At 35.3% G+C, this 19,114-nt stretch overlaps 1 protein-coding gene across 13 annotated transcripts in view; it reads left to right on the top strand.

The window, feature by feature from the left end:
• ATP11B (ATPase phospholipid transporting 11B (putative)) overlaps positions 1-19,114 on the top strand; it is a 103,086-nt gene that overhangs the window by 64,304 nt on the left and 19,668 nt on the right. For all 13 annotated transcript variants that reach the window (XR_014885382.1, XR_014885381.1, XR_014885380.1 and 10 more), the window contains exons 6-28: positions 217-345; positions 435-538; positions 1,110-1,157; positions 2,129-2,193; positions 2,719-2,800; positions 4,051-4,201; positions 5,389-5,586; positions 5,817-5,975; positions 6,227-6,399; positions 6,764-6,832; positions 7,417-7,490; positions 7,570-7,673; positions 7,812-7,993; positions 8,808-9,011; positions 9,273-9,426; positions 11,369-11,471; positions 12,420-12,565; positions 12,988-13,047; positions 13,913-14,040; positions 14,801-14,939; positions 17,292-17,357; positions 17,484-17,587; positions 18,160-18,325. Coding sequence is in view for 10 of the 13 variants with exons in the window: in XM_085232545.1 (XP_085088671.1) it covers positions 217-345; positions 435-538; positions 1,110-1,157; positions 2,129-2,193; positions 2,719-2,800; positions 4,051-4,201; positions 5,389-5,586; positions 5,817-5,975; positions 6,227-6,399; positions 6,764-6,832; positions 7,417-7,490; positions 7,570-7,673; positions 7,812-7,993; positions 8,808-9,011; positions 9,273-9,426; positions 11,369-11,471; positions 12,420-12,565; positions 12,988-13,047; positions 13,913-14,040; positions 14,801-14,939; positions 17,292-17,357; positions 17,484-17,587; positions 18,160-18,325 (2,808 nt within the window). In the remaining 3 variants the exon portion in view is untranslated. The remainder of the gene's footprint in view (positions 1-216; positions 346-434; positions 539-1,109; positions 1,158-2,128; positions 2,194-2,718; positions 2,801-4,050; positions 4,202-5,388; positions 5,587-5,816; positions 5,976-6,226; positions 6,400-6,763; positions 6,833-7,416; positions 7,491-7,569; positions 7,674-7,811; positions 7,994-8,807; positions 9,012-9,272; positions 9,427-11,368; positions 11,472-12,419; positions 12,566-12,987; positions 13,048-13,912; positions 14,041-14,800; positions 14,940-17,291; positions 17,358-17,483; positions 17,588-18,159; positions 18,326-19,114) is intronic.

The following is a 19,114-nucleotide window of genomic DNA, read 5'->3' as shown; positions in this document are numbered from 1 at the left end:
TTTCAAAAACAAACAAACAAACAAAAAAAAACAAAAAACAAAAAAAAAAACAAAAACCCAAAAAAACCCCAACAACTGAAGATCTTGTTTCATTATTAATCGTTATTTCATGATGATTCGTGATGTTCATGATGATTCAAGTGCAGTTCTAAATTTAAATCTTCTTTTTTAAAACTTTTTTTTTTGTATACTTCTCATTTATCTTCATTTCATTAGGTGGGAGACATTGTCAGAGTAGCCAAAGATGAGACTTTTCCTGTTGATCTGGTGCTTTTATCTTCTGATCGAGTAGACGGTTCATGCCATGTTACTACTGCAAGTTTGGATGGCGAAACTAATCTTAAGGTCTGGATTACTGTTATGAAGTAGAATATAGCCAGTATGTAGTGCCATCTGATTTGTTTATCTGGAAGTTAATGGATGGTGTTTTCCAGACACATGTGGCAGTCCCGGAAACAGCAGTGCTACAGTCTGTTGCCAACCTGGACAAACTTGTAGCTGTCATAGAATGTCAGCAGCCAGAGGCAGATCTATACAGGTATAATTAATTTTGACTTCGTTTCAAAATACTTATTAATGACGTGTTCACTATTAGGAGAGAGATGGATTTTGCTAGCTTTAAAGGAGTTTCAAACATCTGCTTGTATCTCAGGATTTAATTATGAGCGTAAGCATTTATATATGTGATGAGTTGAATTTGAGTATTTCAATACTAAATGAGAAACTCCAGTGTATTTACATTTTGAGTTTTTATCATAACACTTATTTATGTACCTTTCTGTTCCAAACAGTAAACTTCTTCCCAAATTATTAAAAATTAAGTGGACAGTTTGTCCAGGCAAGTTGAAGAAAGAAACTTGGATATAATTCTTTCAGGAGATTTCAATTCAATATAGGACTCCTTGTGAAAATTATTGCTAGTTTTGCCTTTGCCCTATTATTCTCATTTATTTGCATTGTTAATTAAGACTGATTATTTTGTATTTGAGAAATGTTAATGATCTTTTTGTAGATGTGGAATTGCTCAGTGTTTATTTTATTTCGTTTTGCACTTTTGAGATTTTATGTAGATATATCTGACACATGACCCTGTTTACCCTGTTTTGTAGATTTGTTGGAAGAATAACTATAAGCCAACAGATGGAGGAAATAGTACGGTAAGTAAAATTTTGACAGATTAATGTTAAGAACATAGTGGTAATTAAACTGACCATCACCAAAAAAGAGTTGCTCTTGAATAAACAACAGGGAGAGGTATTTTAAATTGAATATTTAGCATACAGATTATTTTCTATTGAGGGTAGTTGTGGCTGAGTCTAAAAAAACAAGCTAACAAAAAAGAGCAGTCAGCCAAACAACAAAAAACATGAGTCAGATGCTTCTCTTCAAAGTGTGATCTTATGTCATGATGCTAAGTGTGTCACAGAAAGAAGCTAGTGCTATGATTCTTTCACTCTTTAATGTTTATAAATATTATACTTTTCTAGTAAAACTTCTACATGAACCAAATATGAAAGCAATCTTGATTTCCATTTAAGTCAATGCAGCCATTGGAATAAAGCATACAAAATTAACTTTGTACGAACTTTGCCTATAACTGTGCCTTTATTTTGAAAGCACATTTTGCAGTTAGCTGATCAGATGAATGGATTATGTTGACCTAATAGATGTGAAGGGAAAAAGCACATGTAAAATTTTATCTTTTTGCCTTAGGAACCAGAATTTGCATGGTTATATTGTCCATCCATCTTTATTTTACAATTATGAATCTCTTTTGAACCTGGCAGAGAATTTCAGTTTGACAGAGGGGTAGAAGTAAGGTAAAACAGATAAGCTAAAATAACACTCCAGTTGCACTGTGGATTTGACAGGATTTTGGCATGTTGGCTCTTCACTTAACTTGCAGCTCTCTCTGAACCAGACATTTGGAACATTTAGCTCAGCCGCTAGTTATGGGACTCTGGTGGGAGGATTTTGGGGTGACCAAAGGATGAAACTGAGAGCCCTGGAGATGAGAGGGGATTTACAGAACACATTTGACCTCTTTGCGTAGGAAACTGGATGTCATTAGCCCCACAGAGTATGGAACAACTCGGTTTTAAATGCTGATATGTCTATTTCTTTTTAGACCTCTGGGGCCTGAAAGTCTCTTACTTCGTGGAGCAAGATTAAAAAACACTAAAGAAATATTTGGTTTGTAGACTCTTCTTAAAGCACGTTGAACTATGGTTTAATTCTACTTGCAGTGAAGAGATTGTGATAATCTTCCTGGTGGTTACCTGAGGGGATACGATTATAGATGAAAGTGATGATATTGCACTAAAGAATCTCTAAGGATAGAGAGTTTCAACATCACTTTATGAAAATACTTCAAGTGGTTTGATAAAGGAGTAACTTTAATGGTTAAATGACTGATGTTATTGTTACATTGTTCAAGACGTTCTCTTGAGATTCTGATTTCCGTAAAATGCGTATTGAAGAGCAGTAAGTAATAATAATGAACAGTATGTTAGTAGGTGTTAAAATAACTTCAGTATTACTGTTTTACTATAGTGAAATATTGCAAATAATTACAAAATACTGTCTCACTGTTGTACTGAAGTAAATACAAAAATAGTAGTCACCTCTTGATTTTTGGTCTGTCTCTTAAACAAAATGAAAAATGCCACGAATTGCGTACATGCAGAAAGCAATATCCTTTCTCCTCTTAATTCTCAGGTGTTGCAGTGTATACAGGTATGGAGACAAAGATGGCATTAAATTACAAGAGTAAATCTCAGAAACGGTCAGCAGTAGAAAAGTATGTTTATTTTCTAATATCTTTCTTGCTTTTAGAATTGTTTAGTCTTTTCTCGTTAACTTAAGTACCCTTGTGATCCCACTGTTAGGTTGTAGACAAGGGAAGAGACGAGAGTTGGTTTACCTTCCTTCTGTGTTATCTTCCTGCTCCTTATTCTATCCTTTATTGTTTCTTGAAGTAACACACAGACTTGTAATACTCGAGATTAAAAAGGACGTAGGCAGCAGAAGTTATTGTAGGAGCAGAGAACACTTAATGGTAGGTGAAGTGCAGTCTTCAACAAGGTGCTTACAGAAGTATTTTTCATAGCAGTTGTAGCCTCTGCTGTCTCTACAACATTACTGTAAGGCTGCATCATGTTTTTAAATGGGATGAACTAAAATCTTAATTGCTTGCAGATCTTTGTCCTGAATGCTGGTATCTGATACAACAGGAATATAGTTTTGTTTTGGGTATTTGGATAGGCTATGTCCTTAAAGATATCTTCTGCAGTGAATCTTGTTTCAAACACAAGTTGTAGGCTCAGTTTTTTAAAAAAAATTTGTGTTATAAATAGGTGATAAATGTTCCTGTAATAGAGATTTAATATGTTGAACTCATTGAAATATTTTAAAAGAAAAGAGTTTCAATGTGTTGCCTTTCTTGTTACAAAAAAAAAAACAAAAACAGAGAGTGTGTCATCACATTCTTTTGGAAATGTGAGATTGATTATTCTTCTGTAGTCAGGTAGAAACAAATCTTAGGCTACACAAGAAAAAATTGTCATCAAAGGGATAGAAAGACATAACAATGTTTGAGAAGTCCCCTTTGTATAACATACCTTGAGTTAAATAACTAGAGGGACAAGGAAGTGCTCTTCTAATTGAGGAGGAAGATTCAGCTTTGAATTTCCAGGGTAATTGTTACTGCTGCCATCACAGCCTCACTTAGATATTTGGGAAAGAAGGCAATGTCCAGAAGAAGGCTGTCAGCCCTCAGAATTCTGGACAACAGGTGTAACACAAGACAACTGAGAATGTATTCTTGCACCTTAATTAATCTTCATATTGGCTGTATGTAGAGTACATATTAGCAGATGTTGGATTTCTTTTCTTTCCTATTGTTTTTTTGTCACATAAGTAACTTTGGGTCCATGTGAAACACAGATTAAAAAACATCCACTAACTTTTCTGATCAGGTCATATATACATAGTGTGTCAACAGATTCAGTGAAATAAACTGAAATTGAATCTTTTTTGGCCTTGTTCTAGGTCTATGAATTCCTTTTTGATTATTTATCTAATAATCCTCCTCTTTGAAGCCATTTTGAGTACTATTTTAAAGTATGCCTGGCAAGCTGAAGAAAAATGGGATGAACCTTGGTATAATGATAAAACAGAACATGAAAGGAACAGCAGTAAGGTAATGTAGTAGTACCCAGTAGTTTATCTGAGGAACCTTCAACTACGAGATGTTCAGTGCAGTATTTATTGTGTCTTTGGAAGTAGATGTAGCTACCACATGATTCATTTGCAAGTACGTGTGCTCTTGTCTTAGTATTTTTGAAAGAGCTTTAGTCCTTTGTAGCGTGGCCCTTGCATAGAAAAATTTAATCTCTGAGATTGGAGGGACACTTTGAAGTGTTCCTTAAATTGACAGTTCAGATTTGGAAAGTTTATTTTGTTTGCTTTTGAATTTTGTTTGTAATCATTCTGTATTTTTCTGTTTGCTCTCTGATTTCTGTTTGAGTCTGACATATTCCAAAGCAGTTTAGTAGCTAACTGGAGCCAATTCTAAGAAGTAGAGAGCATTTTTATATCACAGAAGTGTTAGAAATCCAGTTTCCACATATGACATGGTGTTAGGCATTTAACACTCCTTTTGTCTCCCATGGAGTTGAGAATTGATTCTGCTCACCAGTTGCCTTTTGTGTTTAAAGGTTCAAATTCCAAATTAGAAAGCACTGTTCTGTTTCATAAGCAGAGCAAAAATAAAAGTTAGTACATAATTGTTTGGAGAGGAGAATAGAAGGACTTGGAGAATTTCTTTGATTCTTCCAGGACAGTTAAAAGTGTACCAGTATCCATGAGAACAGACAGCTTCCTCAAACATGTAATGTGAATTATCTTTGTAGTTCAAATGCAAAAATATCTCAATACCAAGTTTTCTTTAAGTGACTAGTTCTGGTTGTCAATACAGCTATCGCAAACTTTTCAGTATTCTAAAATAGCCTTATCTACAGGTGTCACTGCGAGGAGTACTAAAGAAATTCACAAATTTTCAAATTGTCGAGTGACTTTTCTTTTTAGTACCTGCAACCACTAAGAGCACTTTCAACTGTTGAAGTGATCAGTGGAGTAAATTGTTTTTACCTCTTCTTAATGTGAAGTAACTGCTGTATAAATTATAGTAACCTCTGGAATGCTTTTATATCAGAAGAAAATGGGCTATATATTTATTCCATTTCATTTAAGCAAGGAATTTGGTCTCTTCTTGCTCTTGCATACTTTTTTTCATACATATTTGGAAAAAAAACAAACCCAAAACCAGTCAGCCATGTTTGACCTGATCACTGCATTAATTTTTATATTTTTTCTTTTCTCTCATAGATTCTGAGATTTATTTCAGATTTCCTTGCTTTTCTGGTACTTTACAATTTTATTATACCCATTTCACTTTATGTAACTGTTGAGATGCAGAAGTTTCTTGGATCTTTTTTCATTGGCTGGGATCTTGACCTCTATCATGAAGAGACAAATCAGAGAGCGCAAGTAAATACTTCAGACCTCAATGAGGAACTTGGACAGGTAGAATTTCTATTTAACTTCATTTCTACTTCTTTTTTAATAGTCAGACAGACTTTTTTATTGGTAGTGCTTTGATATCTAATTAGTTGAAAATAAGATTCAAACATGTGATTTTATTGCCAAAATTGGAATTACTTCATGATCAAAAGAAGTGGGTAATGAAGTGGGAGAACTAAATTGAGGAGTTACTCCACATTTGTTTTTTTGTTTTGTTTTTTATTTTACAAAAGGTAGAGTATGTGTTTACAGACAAAACCGGTACATTAACTGAAAATGAGATGCAGTTTCGGGAGTGCTCCATTAATGGCATAAAGTACCAGGAGGTCAATGGTAAACTGACTCCAGAGGGGTTTTCTGAAGATTCTCCAGATGGAAATAGGCATACTTTGGTAAGATTCCTATTTTTTTCCCTCACCATTAGGCATCTTAGGTAGTGTTTGTGTTGGAGATAGGAAATTCTTCTGGTATTAGCATTAAATTAAAAATTCTGGATTTCAAAGTAGTTCGAAGCTATTAAGTATTACTGAACAAAAAATATTTATAAAATGATCTTGACTATTTAACATGGAAATTTGACTTTAAAGTATGTACAAAACTGGGTTGATATCTGAATGTTACAAATCATGGTTCTTTTTTACAGATGAAAGAGGAAGAACTCTTCTTGAAAGCAGTTTGTCTTTGTCATACAGTACAGATCAGTGCAGATCAAACAGATGGTGCCGATGGGCCCTGGCATGCCAATGGAATAGCATCACCATTGGAGTATTATGCTTCTTCACCAGATGAGAAAGCTTTAGTTGAAGCTGCAAGCCGGTGAGGTTTAAGCCAAATCTACATGCTGCAGAAATTGCCCTTTAGAGCAAGCAATTTGTATCAAGAACAATCTTAAAATATTTCTCTGAGAAATTTTAAAACCTGAGGCCTGTTGCTATCAATTTATTATGAAAACATTGAAAAACATAATGCATAGAAGCCTAGGGATATTATGATACAGAATTAGAAATGTTTAGGAAAATCCTTTTGAAATGACAGTGAATGCAATATGTTGTTTTTGAAGAACTGTATGAAGTGGACACAAGGGTATATATTGTTTTGTTTTTTTCCATTTAGCATCCAGTAGGTATTACATGTACAGTTCCACAGCATCGAATAAATATCTATTTTCTTCTGCTTTTAGGGTTGGAGTAGTATTTATGGGAACTAGTGGGGACAGTATGGAAGTAAAAAGTCTTGGAAAACCAGAAAGGTATTTTCATTAAAAAAAAAAAAAAAAAACAAACCCTGTATTCTTGTAAGAATGGCTTAACATATTCAAGACAGCTTGCATCATAGTCCTTAAGAGTTCAAATTGAGATGCGAGAACTTTGTGTGAGAGTTACTGTGTAATTGTATATTGTAATGGTTTGTATCTTTTGACTGTTCTTCAAAAGTGAGACTCTAGTAGAGTTACCAATAGATAGGGGAATTAGGATGCTTATTCAGTTTCCATGATTTGTGCTTTCAGCTCTAGAAATTCCCAGAATCAGATGTGCTGGCAAGTCTCACACATGCATAATCCAGTTACATCTTTAAAGTTTCCCAAAATTACTGTTTATCTGCAGCATGTCATAACACCTTTCATGTACATAGATATATACAAATGAAAAACAACTAATTGCAGAAATGCAGATAACAGTGATTGTTGTTCAACTAAATATTGTGAAGTTTGAATATGAAAATGACACTTTGGGATTAGCTCTGGGGATAGGTATGCATTTGCAGTTGTAAGCAATTGCATTTGGAAATTTATTTCTAAAACTGTGTTCTCTTCTGTTAAAACACAAAATAAAGGTACAAGTTGCTTCATGTTTTGGAGTTTGATCCAAATCGCAGACGAATGAGTGTCATTGTAGAGAGTCCCTCAGGTAAGTGATGAGAAGTTACAATTGAGAACTTCTGAAGTAATAAATATATTCTTAATTTCTGTCCTGTTTTCCTTTTTAGGGGAAAAGCTTTTATTCACCAAAGGAGCAGAATCTTCCATTCTTCCTCGTAGTAAGAGTGGAGAAATAGACAAAACAAGGATACACGTTGATGAATTTGCTTTGGTAAGTGTAGTCATCCTGCCCAGCTGATTTTTCTGGTTCTTCTGGTACAGACTCTGTGACTTGAACAAATTGCAGTTGATGCCTTGTTAGATCAGAATCTAGTGTAGTCTGAATTAGTAGTCTTCTGTTTTCTCATAGAAAGGACTACGAACTTTGTGCGTGGCGTACAGAAGGTTCACACCGGAGGAATACCAAGAAATTGGCAAACGCCTTCATGAGGCCAGGACTGCCTTACAGCAACGGGAAGAAAAATTAGCAGATGTATTCAACTTCATAGAAAGGGATCTGGAACTGCTTGGGGCTACTGGAGTAGAAGACAAGTATGTAATTGACTTTTTGCAAGCTATTTTCAGAAGCACAGCAAGTTGAAGATCTGTAGCTGTATTATGATGCATGCCATGAGAAGATGTCCTGCCATTGCCAGAAGTTCTGTGCTATTTTTGTTTAGTTTACCATTTTTTTGAGTTAAAGAACATTGAAAACATATGTTGTACAAACTGATTTTGGCAATATAATAGTCACATAGTAAGCTTTATTAGGAGACACTTAATGCACATGAAACAAAATTGGAATAGAATCACAGAATCTCAGAACCGCAGAAACACCAAGGTTGGAAAAGACCTGCAGATCATCCAATCCAGCTATCCACCTATCACCAATAGTTCTCACTAAACCATATCCCTCATATAAAAATTTTAGTAAATGTTAAACTTGATAGCTAATTCCTTGTGAAAAATATGTAGCTAATATGCAGAGCATGCAATAGGCAAGCAGGATGTTTGTAAGTTAGAGTGTATATTATCTGTTAGAATGTTCAGATGGAGCACTTCAGATCTTTTCATGCACCGCATTAGTTAGTATTTGTGACAAACTGTTTGAAAGCTTCTTAAATGCAGTGATAGTGCTTAATTTAAATTGAGATGTGCTTATTAGGAATTTTTAATTGCCATAGTTAATATTATTGAAATTCAGCTTTAACTTCATGAAATCTTTTGCTCATAACTGAATGTCATTACTAGACTGTAGTTCTTGAAAATACTTGAAATTGGAAATGCAGTCTTAAATCATCATGATGTTACAATGTGTTCTTTTTTCTCTAAAGTGTTTGGTTAGCTAAGGTTTTCTTGTTTCTAGACTGCAGGAGAAAGTCCAAGAAACTATAGAAGCACTCAGATTGGCTGGTATTAAAGTGTGGGTTCTGACTGGAGATAAGCATGAAACGGCTGTTAGTGTCAGTTTATCATGTGGACACTTTCATAGAACTATGAACATCCTTGAACTTGTACAGCACAAATCAGACAGTACATGCGCAGAGCAACTGAGGCAGCTAGCCAAGAGGTAAAATATCCATGATGTCATTAACTCAGTGATGTCCTTGATTTTTTTTTTTCATTTTAAAATTTTATGGTTATAATTTTATGTGCCTAATAAATGTTGGGTTTTTTTTTTTCCTTCCCCTTTCTCCCTCCCCTTTAACTTGAAAAAGCAGTCTAACAGGTTAACTTCTTTACATACTGTATGGGCAACTGCATAATTTGTAACAAAATACAAAGTTTTCCTTCACATCAATACAAAATTAACATTTTTGTCTCTTGATAGAATAAAAGAAGACCATGTTATCCAGCATGGACTGGTAGTGGATGGGACCAGCCTCTCTCTTGCACTCAGGGAACATGAAAAACTGTTCATGGAAGTTTGTAAAAACTGTTCTGCAGTGTTGTGTTGTCGTATGGCACCGCTTCAGAAAGCAAAGGTAAGTATGGATATAGTCAGCATTGTCTTGTAAGTACTTTTATCCTGCTGTCTTAGAGATAGGCATTTTTGGAGATGGTTTGTTTCTGGTTGTCTTGCCTTTCACATGACTTTTGACTCTTTTCAACTCAGTTGGAATAGTTTGCTCAGAAGTTTGTTCATGTATCTGTGAAAATTCAGAATTAGGCGGGAAGGGAGTCAAAGCACTGCCACAGTGGGATGGAATAAAAAAGCTAAACTTTAGTAAGCCTCTCTTGTGTTTTATAAGGCGGTAATTATCTTCATAGCATACATTGTTTTGCGTTGCCTATTTCATTATACCATTCAAAATGGGAAGGCTAAGTGAGGTAAGAAGTTTGTGACAGTTTGTTCTGGCTTTGTATTTGGTCTTTTGCCTTAGACATACTTTGTGAAACTTATTCCAAGGTTAAGATGGAATGCAGATTTGTATTTACTTAATCTTTTTCTTTAATTTTACTGCTTGTCAATATATGGCCCATAGTCTCACTACTCTCGTTTATATTTTTATATTTTTTTATGGCTCTGATGCCCTTTGAAACATAAAATCATAAAAGCATAGAATGTCTGGGGTTGTAAGGGACTTCAGATCACTTAGTTCCAGGCCTCTGCCATGGGCAGGGTTGCTGACCGCTAGATCAAGTGCTAGATCTTGTTTCCTAAGGCCCCACTCAGCATGGCCTTGAACACTCCAGAGACAGGGCGTCCACAACCTCACTGGGCAGCCTGTTCCAGCACCTCACACTCTCTCTGTTAGAAACTTCCCCTGACATCTAATCTAAATCTCTCCTTTCTGGGAGGAAAATATAGTAGTTTTCATAGATAAGTATGTTTCAAAGAAGTGCTCAGGCATCATCTCATGAGTTTACCAGGTGTTCTATTGCTTTAGTAAAATCTTTGCATTCTGACCTCTTGCAATTGAATCCATGGAGTTGCATCTCTTTTGATGTGTAAGGAATTTTCAACTTAAATGAATGTGGCTTGATTAAACTCTCTCCATCCTCGCACCAAGTTTCTTTCTTCTGCTGGTTAATGTATTGTTTGGGCCCTCTTACTTGCTTCTTATTCAGCGTTGAATAATGGGGAGCAGAATTATAACCTTCTATCGGTAGTTCATCTGCTCAGGGAAGTAAAACAAAGATAATTAAACTTTTAAATCTGTCAGTTTCCTTTGTGGCCTTTACTACTTACAATATTGAAAATTAGAAGAATCTAACCAGGTCTGACGAAGGGCTTTAAATCCTGGATTACTCCCTAAGTTATCCATTCTAACTTTTAGCTTGATTTGAAAGTTAAAGCAGCAGGCTCCAGAGAGACCTGATAGTGGCCTTTCGGTATCTGAAGGGAGACTATAAGAAGGAAGGGGCAGACTCCTTAGCAGGGTCTGTTGCGACAGGGCAAGGGGAAATGGTTTTAAATGAAAAGAGGAGAGATTTAGATTGGGTTTAAGGAAGAGGTTTTTTATAGTAAGGTTGTTGGGGCATTGGAACAGGTTGCCCAGATTGATGGTAGAAGCCCCATCCTTGCAGACATTCAGTGTCAGGGTGCACCGTGCTCTGAGCAGCCTGATACAGCTGTAGGTGTCCCTGTTCATTACAGGAGAATTGGACTAGGTGACCTTTAAAGGTCCCTTCTGGCTCAATTCTATGAGGAAGCTGTGAAAGAAATGTGGAGGGAGTGCATTATGCTAAAATAAGCTAAAGCCAGGTGCAATACTTAAGTAAGGCTTGCAGCCAAAAGCGAGCAGCTTTTCTAAAGGAGAAATGAATTAGCCAAAGATGTTTTTTACCCATGTGTGTCCATTTGTAAAATGAAGTAATTACACATACAGGTAGGTAACTATCAAAGATGTGCACTGGTTAGCAGCACAGTTTGTAGAAAGACTGTATGGTTCTAAAGGTTACTGCCTTTTTTTTTTTTTCCAGGTAGTGAGACTGTTAAAAACATCTCCAGAAAAACCTATAACATTAGCAATTGGTGATGGTGCTAATGATGTGAGCATGATACAAGAAGCACATGTTGGCATAGGTAAATTACTTCTGTTTAAAGAGATTAAGGCAAATGAGGTGTAAATTTTAGTAGAATATTTGATGGTGCATAGTGTTTATGAACAGATAAACTTCTAACACTTCTGCATCTGTGAAGAATTGAACATGAACTTGAGTCACCTGTTGCAGCAGAAGTTTGGTGAAATTTGAAATTCCAGATTGTTTGAAGTCTTAGGTTTATTGTGAAGTCTATAGATATTCAGAGGTCATGCTAAATACTGTCTTAAGAACAGAGATTTTCTTTAACCCGAATCTCAGAAGTTCTCTGCTTTAGTTATTGGAATTGGATATCTATTCATACAGTCATTGCCAATTCCTAAGTTTCTGTGTAAACTTTGCATTCAGATCTTTCTTTGCTCAATGCTTCCGCCATTTTCACCATGTCTGTATCATTGCATTAATACTATTTGTGTCTGGGTTGTCTTTGAGGTAAAGGCTTTCATTGCATCTCTGGGGAAGTTGTTATTGATCTTTTTCAGCTGAATTCTCCATTAACATTGTTTTCTATAATCTGCTTTGGGCCTTCTTTAAACTTTTCTGCCATGTTGTGTAACTCGATATGAAGAAACACGAATAACTGAATTAATACCTATTGCAAATTCTGTCTTGGTTTTGCTTGTATATTCTTACTTCTATGTCTTCTCATAAATCTCTTCTTAAGTGTAGCTTATGTAAATAGTTTTTTCTTCCTTCTCTTTATATTGGTTCAGCATTAAGCAAGCATTTTCCCTCAGCTGTGTCATGAATAATGCTTTTGTTTTTATGCTTATTGAAGTCTTAATGTTGAAATGTAAAAGAACGTGTAACGATGGCTTTAGATATATGTTAGGTGTCGATTAGGTGTATGTAGATGTAAGTTGTTGATGTTTTAAATACATATATCATTTTGATAATGTTTAACCTCTTCTTTGTTTCACAAATATTACAGGAATCATGGGCAAGGAAGGAAGACAAGCTGTAAGAAATAGTGACTATGCAATAGCACGATTTAAATTCCTCTCCAAGTTGCTTTTTGTTCACGGGCACTTTTACTATATTAGAATAGCAACCCTTGTACAGTACTTTTTTTATAAGGTAAGTTTTCTGAGTGTGGGCTTGTGAAGTTTATAGAAAAATGTGTATCTGTTTCCCAGCAATAAATTTGTTTCAGATGTAACATTTTTGGGTACAGTTGTAGTACCTCTGTTCATGCATGTTTTCAGTCATTTATGTTTCTTCAACCAAACATGAGTTTTTAACTTAGTAATTAGATTAAATACTAATTAAATTAGTAATTGCTTAATACTTCCACTAGAAATAGGTTTTAAGTACCTTGATGAGCTCACCTGGTCTCAGGAATTGATACTGTTTGTCTAGAATTCTTGTGTTAGCCACCAAGGCACATAATTGTTTTCCTGCCATATTCTTACTAGCTTGCAAAAGTTAGCAATTTCTTTTTTGAGATTATAAGGTCTGTATTGGAGGATTAATTATTTGCCTTGCTTCTTGTTTTTCAGAATGTGTGCTTTATTACACCACAATTTTTATATCAGTTCTTCTGTTTGTTTTCACAACAGGTAAGTATTGGATGCTATTGGATGTTGTATAGCTAGTTAAAGGTGTACAATAATTAAAGAAATTGGAAGGAAAACAATGAAATAGTCTTTTCCTCTTTGGGAAGAAGTATATTTACTGTTTGATTGTTTTTAATATCTGTTTTATTATGGCCAATGCTTGGGAACTCATATGGAAGAAATTTCACTTGTACAGTTTTTTTTAAATGTGACTCTGTAGGAGCTTTTTGTCCAGTTGCTAATATGACTGTCAAAGTAAATGGCTGTTGTTTCTTCTCTTTCAGAAAAATTATATATCAGTAGTGAAGTTTGTGTTACTTTTGCCTGTATTTGTCAAGTTTGATTGACCAACTGCTGGGTCTGTTTCCTGTACTGAAACATAATTATATAGATGATTATATATAGCAATTTCTGATGCATGTAACTCTTCTATTCACCTGTTTTCTGAAGGAGTAGAAAAGAGTTCTTTGCTTCAATGTAAACATAAATATTTGGTGCTATTAATTCTAAAAATTTCCCATATACCATATTGCTACTTCCTTGTAGCCATTCTTACTTTGAGAGTACTGTAAGAAGGTTTTAAAGTTTTAAGTCCTTCTGTATGGTTTTCTCATGCTGTTGACAAATTTAATTTCTGCATGGAAAAGATTGATTGCAAGGAGCTTCTCAGATTCGCAGGTCTAATAACAACAAATACCCAGCTTATTTTTTACTGTTTGAGAGCTTGATGTTACTAGATTGTAAATATAGCTTGTTTTCCTATTAGTAAATTCACGTGAATTAATGATACGTTGTGGCTCTTGACTTTTAGTAAATGTGAGCAACTTTTTTCTTCAAATCTCAAAATAATCTTTATTTCCATTTTCAGACCCTCTATGACAGTGTATACCTGACTTTGTATAATATTTGTTTCACTTCCTTGCCTGTCCTCATCTACAGTCTTTTTGAACAGCATGTGCATCCGCATGTATTGCAGAGTAAACCTGTGCTCTATCGGTACGTATATCCTACATGCATTGCAGCAGCAGCACATCATTCAGAACAGTGGCATCTGCAGAAGTCTGAACTTGCTACTGTGCATTCCTACAGTATTTCTATCTGTAGTTCATGCAATTTTTGCTAACTATGCTCAAGGAAGGATAGTTACTTAGGTCATAGTTTTCATCCCAAATGTTAATTAAAACTAGTGTTTTAGGAGAAGCGTATTTTTATGTCAGTTATGTTAAGACTGGGAGGGACTTGGGTACGTGATTGGTAGCCTTCTCCGCAGTGGTTAAGGAATCCAAATGTTTTTTTGGATAGGGGAAGCTATTTCCTGTAGAATTAGGTATCCTCCCAGTGGTAGCATGTTGTACTGCATTCTGCTTGTTGGAGAAGTACATTATTTTTGTGAAAAAGGTGTCTCTTAGTTTACTTCTTTTCTTGAAGCTCTTCTAAACAGAACAGTGGGCAAGTATCAGGAGATCTGAGTATTTCTTCTAGCAATTCTGTCTCTGTGGAGGAGGATTCTGGTGTGTGTTAATTTTGATTTGACTCATAAAACACAATTGCCATTGGTGATCTCTGCATAAGAAAAGGCAGCTCTGAGTTCTTTTTTGCCCATGATTTACTTTTTTTTTTGTAAGTCTGTGTTCATTAAACATACCTTGTTGCAGTTGAACGTTACATTTATTCTAGGCAATAATAGTCATGTAGTATAAATAGCTGATGGATTATATACAGACAGTCTAACATCCAAAACTTGCTCATTTTACAGAGACATCAGTAAAAATGCTCATCTTGGGTATAAACCATTTCTTTACTGGACCATCTTGGGCTTCTTGCATGCATTCGTTTTCTTTTATGGTTCGTATCTTCTAATGGGAGAAGACACTTCATTGCTGGGAAATGGCCAGGTAAATTGTCATTAGATTTTTCCATCATTGTATCTTTTGGCGATATTTGGTTTTCTGTTATAAAACTTGTCCATTTGCAGATTTCAGCCTGTGTTAAATCTCCTGAAAATGCATGGTTTAAATGGATTTAAAGTATATATACATGTATATGTTGTAAGTTGCTATTCAATTATGTTTTTTAGTTGAATAAATAAAGACCAGAACTAATGTATTGAAACCAAATTCTAAAATTTATCCCCTTTTTTTTTTTTTAATGATATGAAAGTGGAGAGGAAAAGTCATGTTAAAAAACCGAACAACTAATCAAAAGCAAACAAAACGAAACCCAGTAAGCCTTTAAATGAAACCATTGTAAATCTGCTGCTTCCTTTCTCCATTTCATTAGCCCAGGCTAGAACAATCAGATTCTGGCTTTGAAATACTGTTAGGAGTAGCAATCCAAAAAAACGTTTGTTTCCCTCCTTACACTATTCTTACTACTGAAATGAGTTGTGTGTTCATTCATATGTAGGCATTGGTAGAACTGCAAGTTATGGCACTTGGTTTGAAAAAATTATTTTGCTGTCTTTGCTTTGGTCATAGGGCTGAGCCTAGAAAGTTTAGCAGGAAAAATAATTTCCATCTGATAATGAACAGACAGTGGTCAGAAACTGAGTGACTAAAATCAGAGGCAGTTAAGGGTGAGAGAATCCTGCATGCTGCTGAAGTGCTTTCTTCAAGAAATCATCACTTCACATGTGTGATAAACTACAGAGTCAGTGCAAGGCAGTAAGCCAGCGGTAGCCTCATTTTTTATTCTGAATTCCCAATTTGGAGCCAAGCACAATTGGAGAGATTTACATAATTTGCTAATGGTGGTCATTTGTTAGACTTTCATCAGCACATTTTGCAACAATTTGATCTTTTAGTTTTTTTTCTCCCCCCTTTTCCATGCTGTGCATGTCGTCAGATACTGAAACCTAACAGGCAAATGGTAAGAGTTCAGAAGAGGAGGAGATACAAAATATTGTATCTGTTACTTCACAGGATTAAAGGATGCAGCATCCACAGTGTAAAAGTGTTCAAAAATAAAATGGTGGCAAGAATCTGTTCGCAGTTTGCATTCTAACTCTGTGACCTTTTTAGAGCAGTGTCAGCAAAGACACTTTCTTTCACAGGTCATTCAGATACAGTAGTCTAATTTTATTTCAAGATTATCGTTGCAACAATTAGTAGCAAGCATGCTGTTAAATGCTTCATATTTACTTATTTACACATATTTACATATTTGCACACCAAGGTTTGACTTAACTTTTTCCTGTGTATAAAGTTGGCAAAAGCAGTTGTAAGATCTGTGATTAGATTGTTGGGATATAGATGTGTATTTGTCAGAGCTCTGTAACAAGGACTACAACCGTGCCAATCCTTGTTTCATGACCCTGTGCTGTACCGACCAATCAAATCTGGGATGATTTTGATTGCCTGTCTGCATGTGGTCCCTGTGTCCTTGCTTGCTTAAGTTGCTGCTGGTATTTACCAATACTGAGATTGAGAGTTTGTCCATTTCCAGTATATCAGTGATAAAAGTAACTACGGAAAAGCAGACTGTGGATTCAGCACCAAGACTGCTTGCAAAAGGATAGTAGCTCGACCTGTGTAGAATGGCAGTGTGCATCTGAGCAGCATGTGGGTAGATGGATGACAAACTCCACATCCCCTGCTTGGTGTCAGAGCTGAGATTTTGTTGTTGTAGAACTTGTTCAGAGTTTTGATGGTTTAATGTATGTGGGCAGCAGAATACAGAAGTGACAAGGTCTTAGAATTTTGTGTTCATTAGCCTTGAAACAAAGTGTCTTTATGATTTTCTTTGAAAAAATAGAGTGGCACCATTATTTTTGAATTGTACAAATGTGCTTGGGAAAAATGTGGACTTTCAGGTGATGCTGCATGTTGAAAACTGTATGAAAATGTTTATTTTAATCCTAAGTGTTTTGCACTTAACGTTGAAGCGAATACCTTCTACCCAGTATTTGTTTCTGTTCAGATGCTTACATTAAATCAATCAATTTGGTATCTTTATCCTACCATTTCATGTAACTGCTTTGGTTTTACTTCATCATTCATGTGGGTTTTGTGGTGATCTGTTTTGAACCAGGAAGGAAGATGATGTAGATTGTTAATTTTGCTCTTATCATAAGCTAATTTTTCATAGTAATCTGTGTTGCATCCTTAGTTTTTCGTACGTAGTAAAATCACAAGCTTTTGTCCATGGTTTTGTTACATAACTATAGCTGATTTGAGAAAAATCTAACTTACCATTGATGCTGTTAGCTCATCTTTTTTCCTTGACTTTTTACCTTGCTGTTTTCTTAGATGTTTGGAAACTGGACATTTGGTACTTTAGTCTTCACCGTTATGGTTATAACCGTTACGATGAAGGTATGTTGCTGTACTCCCTTCTCTTGTTATAACACAAGTACAGTTCGTAGCACATTCAAATGAGTTCAGACCAGCATTTGTCATTTTCTGTAAGGTGGAAATTAATTGAAGTTCTCATTCTTTCAGATGGCGCTAGAAACTCACTTCTGGACATGGATAAACCATTTTGTTACTTGGGGTTCCATTGTGTTTTATTTCATATTCTCCTTGTTTTATGGGGGAATTATCTGGTGAGTGATTTTCTTTTTCCCCTCTAAACTACAGCACATGTGATAAGTGAAGTCATGAAACACTAAAGTATTATGTTGTATTGTGTTGCTCTGAATTTTGCAGTAGGCGTTGAAAAACAAATTCCTAAACCTACAGAGGCCAATTACTTTTGGTGATTCTTTTAGAAATGGCAGCCATGCTGCTTAAGCTATCGTGCTTAGGGATGGGAATTGTCTCTGACAGCTTGTGATTATTAAGGCATTTTTATTTGTAAAAAGCACATAGAATTCCTAAAGGTTCTGTGTAACAGCTCAATGCTTGCAACAAAAATGAGGGCGCTGATGTTTGAATCAGTGAAGTAATATATTTTTATTATACTTGAATTTTGGGGTCTTGGTGGTCACTTTCCTACAAAGTTCTATTCCCTCCTATACCAGTGTTCTTTTGCAGATCAAGTCCAAGAAATTGCTAATCTCCTTGGGCAGTATACAGTTTTAATTTGTATCCTAGAGATTTACTGCTTGTCTGTCTGTTCTGTACTTTGGTTTCTGGAAGTTCCTTTTAGTAATATCCACTTCTTTTAACTTCTCAGGCCATTTTTACATACCCAGGATATGTACTTTGTATTTGTTCAACTGTTGTCAAGTGGTTCTGCTTGGTTTGCCATAATACTCATAGTAGTTGCTTGTCTGTTTCTTGATGTTGTGAAGAAAGTGCTGTACAGGCATCTACAACCAACAAGTACTGAAAAAGCTCAGGTAACATTATGCTTTTATATCCAACTTGATCAGTATGTTAAAGAACGCATGTTAAAATCTGTGTTGTACACTCGTTGCCTTCCTGTGATATTTTAGTATCCCCTTACATTGCTGTCATCTTTAATGTACAGGTGAGTGTTCCCGTTTCAGAAGATAAATTTTAATTTAGAATTACTGAAATAAGGACAGAGTTTTATGGGAATGAGTTATGAGTTATAGCTTAAGTAATCGATACATTAACAATAGTAAACACTTAGAGAGGGGTCACTTAGCCTTCTACATGTTGATTTGCAACTATGTAGGAGCATTAGGAACTTTCTTGCCCAGCTTTAAAGATAACTAAACTTATTTTTGTAAACGTACTAGAAGTTCTCTTCAAATGTAATTGATATTGATTAGTTTTTAAGATATTGATGGAAAGAGTAATTTTAAATATTACCTTAGTAGAACTTGTTTTAGTTAGTATTTCTCATCATATCATACCATACATAACACGTAATTTGATTGCTGATTTTGTAATTAGAGATAATTACCAATGTGGCATTTTCATAAATTCATCGATGAGGTCTGAAGAGAGTCTGTGATCACAGAATCTTCCTCTTACCAACACAGGCCATAAAAGCTCCCCAGAATCATTCCTGTTAAAGTTAGGCTCTCTTTTAGGTAGAATTCTCATCCATATTTCAGTGTTTTCTTCTGTTTAGTGGCAGTACAGTTAAGAAGTCATCTTAACCCGTAGTTGTTCTCATAGTTAATCTCTCTGTTTTTATTTTTCAGCACCTTCTTTTT

This window comes from Meleagris gallopavo, chromosome 11 (assembly GCF_905368555.1).
Source record: "Meleagris gallopavo chromosome 11, MGAL_WU_HG_1.1, whole genome shotgun sequence".
Lineage (NCBI taxonomy): Eukaryota > Metazoa > Chordata > Aves > Galliformes > Phasianidae > Meleagris > Meleagris gallopavo.
This window is presented reverse-complemented; position numbering and strand designations above follow the sequence as displayed.